Source organism: Pteropus vampyrus, unplaced genomic scaffold (genome assembly GCF_000151845.1).
Source record: "Pteropus vampyrus isolate Shadow unplaced genomic scaffold, Pvam_2.0 Scaffold241, whole genome shotgun sequence".
In the NCBI taxonomy this organism is placed as follows: Eukaryota; Metazoa; Chordata; class Mammalia; order Chiroptera; family Pteropodidae; genus Pteropus; species Pteropus vampyrus.
In genome coordinates, this window is record NW_011889022.1 from 6,119 (window position 1) to 16,121 (window position 10,003).

At 59.0% G+C, this 10,003-nt stretch overlaps 1 protein-coding gene across 1 annotated transcript in view; it reads left to right on the forward strand.

Annotated features, from left to right (window-relative positions):
* Positions 1-284: 284 nt before the first annotated feature.
* Positions 285-10,003, forward strand: part of DPT (dermatopontin) — a 23,461-nt gene continuing 13,742 nt past the window's right edge. Inside the window, exons 1-2 of the mRNA XM_011374184.2 lie at positions 285-589; positions 9,818-9,943. Coding sequence (XP_011372486.1) covers positions 285-589; positions 9,818-9,943 — 431 coding nt within the window. The remainder of the gene's footprint in view (positions 590-9,817; positions 9,944-10,003) is intronic.

Here is a 10,003-nt window from a genome sequence, read left to right on the forward strand (position 1 = left end):
TCTAGGGACTGTGAGGCCTTTCGCTTTTGTGATCTCCCCGCAAAGCTGTTCTGGCTCCAGGCCGGTTCTTCCCCTTCCCCAAGCGCGCCGTGCACTTCCCTAGAGTTCCACCTTAAAACGAGCTGGGTGGACGGACGGCCGCTCAGAACAGTTTTGCTTCAACGATGACACACTGCACTTGGCGCCGGCTCACCCACATCTGGAGGCCACATGTCGGCCGCAGCTGTATAAAACGGTCCGCCCAGCAGGCCTAGGGTGACACGTCTGCCAGTAGCCCGGGCAGCATGAGCCTCACTGTCCTGTGGATGCTTCTGCCGCTGGCCACTGTGGCCCAGGGCCAGTACGGCGACTACGGGTACCCGTACCAACAGTACCACGACTACAGCGACGATGGCTGGGTGAACCTGAACCGGCAGGGCTTCAGCTACCAGTGTCCCCACGGGCAGGTGGTGGTGGCCGTGAGGAGCATCTTCAGCAAGAAGGAAGGGTCTGACAGGCAGTGGAACTATGCCTGCATGCCCACGCCGCAGAGCCTGGGGGAGCCGACCGAGTGCTGGTGGGAAGAGATCAACCGCGCTGGCATGGAATGGTAAGGGCGCCCGGGGCACAGCTCCCACCAAGCCCAGCCAGACCCTCCGGGGGCCAGAGCACTGCGTGCCCAGGCACAGCTCCCACCAACCCCGGCCAGACCCTCCGGGGGGCCGGAGCACTGCGTGCCCGGGGCGGGGCGGGGCAGCTGCCTGGCCGACTGCGGCCGCAGGCTCAGCACCCAGGACAGTGGGCGGACCCTGGGATCTGTGCCTTCTGGAGCAGCTGACTCCCAGTTCGGTGAGGGACCCGTGGGGGCCTGCGACACGCTGACTGGCCCGTGCCGAGATGAGCACAGGGACAGACGGGCTCTCAGTCACCTCAGAGCCGTTATCCGCCGCTGCGCCTCGGTTTTGTAAAGACTTCCTCTCGCTGTTGGACGACAGGGCTGGCCCACCATGGTTTCGGGGAAATAAACGACTGGACTCCCGTGACAGACAGTTTGAGAAACACTGACTTAGAGCACGGGAAGGGAGGAGAGGGGACGAAAACGCCAGGCAAGACAAGTGCAATCAGACGGCCCTGTGGCTGTCGTGAGGAGGGAGGGCCTTCCTGCTGTTAGAGTTCAAAACGGGTTCGCCGCTGAGACGTTTGCTAAAGGCTCTTAGGGAAAGTGCTGCTCTCCCCGACTGGCCCCGACTGGCTCCGACTGGTCCCAGCCTGGGCTCTGCTCTGGGTGTGACCGCCCCAGCCCCACGCTTGGCCAGGCCGGTAGCTGACTGGCAGTCTGGAAGCGGGCAGGACCCGTGGGCCAGGGAGGGGGACCCCGGCTGGCAGGCTGCTGCCCTTGTGGCCTCTGCAGAGAGAGACACTCTGAGTCGTGGCAGGAATGTGGTGTGGTGGGTTTGGGGTGGTCAAGCATCAAACCCGGGGGTCCCTCCACCAGCAGACAGGACCACGATGGGCCGTCCAGGGGGGAAAGACGCTGATGGGTGGAGGCGTCAGGAGAGCGGACCCCTGAGTCACAGGAGCAGACGCCGCTCACTGAGTGCTGGCCCCGGGCAGGCCCCACGCTGAGAGCTTCGTGCCGGTCACCTCGCTCACGCGCAGGACAAGCCACTGAGTCACGTTACAGGTGGACAGACTGCGGCCTGGAGGGCAGCAGTTCCCCCAGCCGAGGGGTGGCAGAGCCAGGACCTGGACCCAGTGAGCCTTAACCCCGAGGGGCTGGTGCTAAGCGGGTGCTGGGCTGCTCGGAGCCTCGCCTGGGCCAGGGGGTCTGCCAGCAGAGCCTCGGGGAGGCATGCGGGGAGGGCGGGGTCTGCGAGACCACTCCCTAAGCCCAGCTCTGGAGGGATGGGGCCAGCTTGGTCACCACGACCGAGGAGGGGCTCAGGGCAAGGGTTGGGGAGTCAGCTGCACAGCAGTGGCGGGCGGGGGCCCTTCCTCGGGCCCTCCGTGCCCACCCCACCACCTCTGTGAGCAGATGGAGCACCCCAGACCCCTGCTGATGGATAGCTGGCTCAGGGTCCAGCCTCGCCTGGATGACCGACAGCCTCTCCGACGGCCTGGCATGGAGCCAGGAGTGACCTAGTTACAGCTGTCTATCTAGCCCTCCCGTTCAGGGGCCTCTGTGGGTGGGGCGCATGTCTAAGGCTCCTTTTTAGACCCGCAGTGAAAAAGCACTCAGAGGCAGTTCCTGAACCCCCAGAGGAAGAGGCCTGGGCTGTGAGTCAGGAGGCCGGGACTGGGTCCAATCTGAAGACGGCCTGCCCGGGGCCCTCAGGTCAGTTCCCCACTAGGCGCCCAGCCCTGGTGGAACCAACCGCCAGACTGCACGGTCTCGGAAGGCTGCACGCCTTGGCCCTCCAAACGCCATGGGGTTTTCCTGTGTCCTGTCGTTCTGTTTATCTTTCTGTTTAGAGGAGGCAAACATGCATAGTTTTAAACCTGACAGCTCGTGGCTGGCTTGTCATGACCCCCGAGCTACCTGAAGGAAAGCAGCAGAGGGAGGGAGCCCGTGAGACGAGAGACCCTCTCGTGCACCTGCTCTCGCTCCAGGCTTTTGCGCTCGCAGACGCGGAGGAGTGTCCCCCCCACCCACTTCCTTGCCTCCTCCTTTCCCTCCACTCATCACGGCACGAGACGCACAAACGTGACAACTGCTTCTTTACAGTGGGACTCAGCTGCCTCAGGGCCGATACCAATGACCCCAGAGGCGTTTTTTAAGGTAATTACTACTTTGCGTTTAGACTCCGGTCTCCATGAAAAATCTGGAAGAAAGAAGTTGCCCATTGGCTGGGGGGGGCGAGCCCATAGTCCCCACGGCTTGCGGGCTCGTCGTCCGTTCTGGGGGAGAGGTGGTGGTTGTGTGCAATCTGGCTGCCTCGTATGTCTAAATTAGCCTGCAGGTTTATTTTAAGAGGTGGGAGGAGTCTCAAACTCCTGCAAGAAAGACCCAAGTGCATTTCCAGGGCCAAGCAGAGCACAGAGCGTGGTGGTGGCGGGGGAGGCGGGTGTGCAGCCTTCCGAGACCGCGCAGTCTGGCCGTTCATTCTCCAAGGCGTAACAGTATGTAGAGTTTGCTAAGGACACTTGCCAATCGCGGTGTGGCCTTAAAAGCTGCTTCCATCGCGGCTGAGGGGCTGGCCGCGGCGGCTCTGTCTGTCACGGCTCTGCAGACTGGCAGAGTACAGGCTGGGAGTTTCAAAGGCAAACACCCTGATGCTCTGAGGTGCACAGACTGGCTCACCATGAACGACAGCCGGGAGGCTTCGCCTGGGTCCCCTGAGTGGCACTTCGGCATCTCGGGGTGTGACTCGGCTGTTCTCAGGGAAGCTGCTCTAACTGGTGTGGCACAGGCTGTAGGACAGAGGGTCCTGCGTAGAACGAGATGAAGCGAGGACTCTCTAGTGAGGTTCGGCTCTCGTGTGGCGGGAGGGGCTTCAGTCTCAGACTCGGGAAACCCTGATTCATAGCTTCTGTTTCTTGTCATCTTTTAGCACTGTGGCCTTGGGTACTTGGTTCCTCTCACCAGCAAAAAAAAAAAAAAAAAAAAAAAAGGCATGACACCCACTTCACGAGCTGTTAGGGACCGTGGCTGGGACACCTGGCACGCCACAAGGTGGCGAAAGGAGCTGGCCGGTCTGGAATTTGCTGAGGCTGACTTTGGACAGGTCAGCTGTACACGGATCCTGAATTCAGAGGGACCACATTCTGACTAGTGGTACCTACTTTTTTCCCTGGGCTTCCAAAAACCTCAAGAAGACACATTTAGACGGGACTAGAGATGACTCTTTGAACCTGTGAATTCACCAAAGACAAGCCACGTGACGGAGAAGAGACGAAAGCCACACCACAGCTAGTTAGCGGCAAGGCGGGTCTGAAGCTACTCCGTTTCCACGTCTGACTCAGCACGGCCCGCGGCGCCCCATGCTGAGTCGTGGTTCTGGGGGCACGGTGCCCGCCTCCTCGGAGGGGCTTTCTCAGACCCCCGCCTCTCCCCCGCCCCTCCCCGCCGGCCCGAGGCTTCCTGTGGTGTGCCTGTCATCACCTGATCGGCATTTGTACATGTTTGTCTCCCTCAAAACCTAAGCTTCACGAACATAGGGACTTCATCTCATTCGACACTGTCTAGAATATTCCCCAGTGCCTGGAAGAATGCTGGCGCGTAGTAGGCCCTACTAAACATGCAGTGAAAGACCAAATCAGGCTAGTTAGTGCTTCTGGCTGGCCAGGCCCAGCCAGTGTCCCCTCCGCCCTCAATCCAGAAGCCTGCAGGTCCTCCCGTGGGAAATCACTGTGGGAAATCACTCTACTCACGTCACGCCCCTGGCTCCAGGGTCCCAGCGTCTACGATGTGGGCTCTACCGTGCACGCCTCGTTCTGACACGTGCACGGAGCGTGGCTGACACACCTGTTATCACGTTTCCATTGTCCCCAAAACCTGGATGTCCCAACGAGCTTAAAAAACACAATAGGAAACTCCTTATTTCCAAAGCCATAAGGGCTAAATGCTACGTGGCGTCCTGCACAGAAAAAGGCATTAGTGGAAAACCGGTGAAATCCAATAACGCCTGGAGTTGGGCGTTGCATCCTGTTAATTTCTTAGGGCTCGTACAGGCGCCAGAGTCGTGAATAACGTTCGGGGAAGCTAAGCGAAGGGTTGCAAGGTCCTGTGTGTTATCTTTACATGGCTTCTGTAAATCTACAACTATTCCGAAATAAAAGGACTTTAAAAACATGAAGCTGCAGGCGGATAGAGGACATGCCGGGAGTTTAAAAGGCAAACAGCGTGACAGACCAAAGTGTCAGCCCCAGAGGGGCCTCGAATATCGCCCAGAGCCCCCAACACCCTCACATCAAGATGGGGAATCGGGGCCGCGAGAGTGGAGGACTTGAGGCGTCGATGAAGCAGTCGCATTAAACAGGGGTGCTGTGGCCCTAATCCTGATGTATGCGGTGCTTCGCGGTCTATAAAAATGCCTCACCCTTACGTTCCTCTGCTCGTTCACTCGCTGCCCAGTGCTCACGACCACAGACTTCGTCAGCCCCCAGCAATGTGAAGGAGACCACCACCCGGTCTCTGCTCTTGATTTCTCGTAGTCTAGTCTCGTTTGACCTTCACGGCAACCCCGGGAGGCAGGCACTCCTATCCCCCTGTTCACGCATGAGGGACTGTGGCTCAGAAGCATCGAGGTCACCCGCTCATAGTCAGGTGGAACCTAAACCAGACCATCTGACACCACAGTGCCGCGCGGGTGGATGTTACATGCTGGCGTTAATTTTGTTCTTGGATAAAGCCGTCGGGAATGTCCGGCTAATGGAGATGTCACATCCACGTGAGGACGGCTTCTAAGGGCAAGAAAGAAGCCTGAGTGTGGGAGGACGGGTCATGGCAGATGCAGGATGCTCGCCAACTTTCCGTCTCGGTCACTCTCCGAAGTACTAGGAATCCACAGTCTGGGGAGCTTTGCAGAATGGCTCTTGGCTGTGCTCACCGGGGTGGAAAGGCCCACTCTCCCCGGCAGGGCGTTTGCTCCTGCCTGGGTACTTGTCAGACACACCCTTCCTAATCAACAGTTTTCCCAGGATAACTCCCTCCGCACATGTGTACGTGCGTGTGTGTGTGCGCAGTGTCTCGAAGTGATGGAAAGATTAGGAACCTCAGAGTCGGACAGAGCAACTTCCACGACGCAGCCCCACCGTGACATAGACAAGGCGCTAAGCCTCAGCTTCTGCCTCCACGAAGACAAAGGCCCGGGACCGTGAGAATCAGGTCAGGCAACAGAGCCGAGTTACTGGCGGCGCATCCTTCGGAGGATTCCGTCGGTTCTGCAAAGCTGAGTTCCCCACATGCCGGATGGCGATGGCCGTGGGGACCCGATTATCTGAGCCCGTCTCACAGAATTGTTTCGATGATTAAAATCATCAGCATACGTACCGCGCTTAGCACAACGCCTGACACAAGGTGAGTCCTTGATCAAGGTCATTTATTTTTACTACCATGACTGCTCTGTAGACACTGAAACTCAAAGAGATAAATGCCCCTCGGCCGGTAAATTACGAAGCTGGAGTTGAAAAGCAAACTGTTGGGTCGCAAAGGGCCCTGGTGTGCCCTGTTCTGATTGGCGAACACATACTTCGGTTACGATCTATAAACATGAAGTGCGTATCATGAGTGCCCCGAACATCGTCCTATTTTCAGATAGGCACCGAGGTGGCGCCAGTCCCCTTGGTTGACAAATATTGCAACGACATGCTCCTGAGGTCCTATGTGTAAGCCTGCAACCCCACGACCTGCAACGTGCCACATCGACCGCAGGACGTAAGCACATCCCCTGAGACAACCCGGATCTCCTCAGAGGCCTGCGGGTAGACTCGCCTGCTTCATGGGGCAGGAGTCTGCATTTGGGGAGAAGCCGTGTTTCTCCCCATGCTCCGCTCCACGTCTTTCCATCCAGAGAAGCTGTTCTATATCTCCGTGGTACCGCATTATAAACAGCTGAGAGCAACCCAAAGAATTATCCCCGGGGAGAAAACAGAACCAACAGGAGTCAGAGCTTCAGAGGGCTTTAGGCCTTCAGCACGCTGGGTCACGGGAGGAACCGGGGAGTCCAGGGGGCTATGCCACATGGTCTCCCCGACACAGGGAGCTGGTGACTGGCCTGGAGACGGTCTGTGTGTGTGTGGATAATGGACGATGCCCTGACCATTCATTCATTCATTCATTCATTCATTCATTCATTCTTCCCTTAAACATTTGCTGGGCCCCAGTGTCAGGCACAGGGGGGAGGGGAAGGCGAGCTGAAGATCGGACGATCCTTTCCCTCTAGGACTTTGCCGTCCGCTGGGGGCTCTAAGTCGTGCTAAAGGGTCACAAGGCGGCGTGTGTCAGCCACGAGGACAGCCGGCCTCATGAGCTTCGCTCCAGGGAACCAGCTGCGGAGGGAATGGTGTGCGTCCACCGGCCTGGGGACAGGCGCCGAGCACACTCACAGCGGCCGTGCGGGCTAAGGGAAAGCACAATGACAGCAGTAAGCGACTTCGTGAGCACCGAAAGACGCTGTCCCCAGAACCGTCCGTGTGCTGCCTTATCTGGTCTTCGCAGTAACTTTAACGAGCACATGCTATTAGCATGTCCATTTCACAGATGACAAACTGAGGCCGTCAGAGGGCAGGACGCCTGCCCACGGGACCCAGTGCCTAACCGCTCCGCGACGCTGCTCCCCACATGTGAAATGTGCCCCACAAAAATCTGCCTCCGGAGGGCCCCGTCTCAGCGTGCTGGCCGGCGGAAATGCAGGCTCGCTCCACAGAAACGTGCTGGCAACAGGAGAGGGGCTGGGGAGGGGGCTTCTGTCCTGGTACTAACTCCGCCGTCTGCTCTTGGGGCCTGGGTCTGCCGTGCCCCAGTGGTCTGCACTGGGCAGCGCTGTGAGGGGGCGTGTGAGGCGGTGACACGCACGCCTTCCACACGGGGCCGTGGGGCCAGCTGCCGGGCCGACAGCCGGCGGGGAATCCACGGAACTTCGATGGCCTTCGGGACAGGCGCCCCACGAAGCGGTCAGCTGATCCTGCAGCACTTCTTCAGGCCACTTACCACCGGGAACACTGTCCCTGCAGTGGTCTGAGGGCACAGGGCAAACCGAAGCCACTGGGCGACAGACAGCTCCACGATGCTGCCCGCTGTGAAGAGCTGCTCCGCAGGAAGGCAGGACTGCAAAGGCGGCAAGGAGCCAGGTCCCCAAGGAGCTGGGTCTCCGAGGTGGGGGCAGAGAGGCAGGTCCCGGGGGTGGCGGGGCAAGGAGCCGAGTCCCGGGGAGCACCAGTTCGCGGCAGGGCCCCTTCGGACACACACGGGCCTTGTTCACACAACGCGTAGAGCTTTCTCTGGAAGTGGCCTGCCACTCTGTGCTGGCGTTAGGCTAGAACAGACCACGCCACACGTCCCACGCCACACGGTCCCACTCCGCATGGCCCCAGCCCCTGGCGGTCCATGCCAGGCGTGTGGCATCACGCACCGTGCCAAGTGGTCTCCGAAGCGGTGCCACTCCTGGCGAGACGTGGGTGACGGCAGAGTGAAGAAGCCAGGTCACCAGTGGGCACAGGGCTACGTCGCATCCTCACGCGCATCATCGACCTCTGAGGCTGAGCCCTGCGAGGTCCGTGAGGACCGTGAGCGGGTCCTGGCCCTGGGCGTTCGCGCTGACGTGCGTGGCTGACCAGGCGCCTGGCCACCTTCTCCCCACACGGAACGACAGTGATGGACATGGAAGAGCAGCCGTCCACGTTTGTTAATTGGACGGACGGACAGACGGACGGACGAATAAATAAATGCATATGTGAAAGAATGTGAACAAATGAGTGATAAGGACACATTTTCTGGCCAGAGACAGGGAATGTATTTAATAGCTAGTTTTCTCAGACCCACGAGATCGTCTCCAGTCAGTAAAAAGAACAAGACGAAATCCAGCCGCTGATGGACTTGCAGTCCGTGTGTCAGCAAGGCCCCTCCCACCCATCAGCACACGGTCCTTTCTCTCATCTACTGTATTTTCTGGAAACTTATCTTTACTTGGAAAACAGGGTTGGGTTCCCACAGCTGTCAGGCTGTGACGCACCGACAGCTGCCTACTCTGCTCACCCACAAGAGGGAACGTGGCCAACGGCCAGGCCCGGCCGGCGGGGGACGCTAAGGAACAGCGGTAGCGAAGGGCCTGCTCCAGAAGGGCTCGTGTGAGATCTCCCGGTGCATGAGGCGGGCGCCCGGCCGCGGCCACATGGGAAAGAGCATCCTCACCACCACGGCAAACGGCAGCGCCACCCGGCACCAGCGGGACCGGACAGGACAGAGGAAGAAATGGCAGACTTTCCTAAGCCAACACCTAGTGAAGACGGCGCCGTGACGGCGAAAGGGTCCGGCTCCCAGACCAGCAGCAGCCCGGACAGGACAAAAAGAGCGAAGACCCAGGTGGCCGCAGGGAGGTCTGAGGACAGACGAGGGGGTTGTCTCACCCTCTTTGAAGGATCAGACCCCAGCGGCTGAGGCAAGAAAGAGACCTTAGAGGGTGACTGAGGAGTTCAGTACGCCGGGACCCCTTACGCCAGGACCCCGGTGGACGCTGGCCATAGAGTTCAGACCAGAACACTTCCCGATCCTGGGGAGCAGAGTCAAGGGGGAGGCAGGAAGATGGCTGGTCAGCAGTGGAAACCTGGGGTGTGTTCCCAGCTCCCCAGCTGGCTCAGCCCGGACCAACCGCTGTGCCCACCCAGGCTTCGCCCGCTGTGTGAGGGTCAAGTGAATGAGCATCCTTGGGCTTAATTTCCAGGCTCTGCTCTGAAGCAGGAGAAACCTTCGTTGGAAGTTCATCAACTCACGGGGCTTCTGTCTCCTTTTTATTTTGAATTCAAGTAAAAATGAATTATAACACCTTTTATTTTAAATGGCATGAATAATCCAATCTTGCATTTGTAAAATTCTAGATGCCTCTCTATCCATCCACGTAGGCACCCGTCCATCTAACTGTATATTCACAGAGGTCTAACGGGAGCAGCGTCCCCAAAAGTTCCTTCATCTGATAGATCCTGAAATGTCTGAATTTAATGGTGAGCATACGTCCTTTTCACAGATACGGCGTCTTGCTTAGCTGCGTTAAAACGGAGTAGGTCGTCAGGAACGTGGGGCGGCGGGTAGCCTGACTCAGTGACGGGGGAGCCGGGGTCCCCGGAAGGCGTCTGTGGGCGCGTCGTCATCAGTGCTTACTCGGGGTTGCTTTCTTCTCTTCAGGTACCAGACGTGCTCCAACAACGGGCTGGTGGCGGGCTTCCAGAGCCGCTACTTCGAGTCGGTGCTGGATCGGGAGTGGCAGTTTTTCTGCTGTCGCTACAGCAAGAGATGCCCGTATTCCTGCTGGTGAGCCCGCGGCCGGGCCAGCGCAGCCCCTCCTGGCTCCTGGGGCCGGAGCGGAGCTGC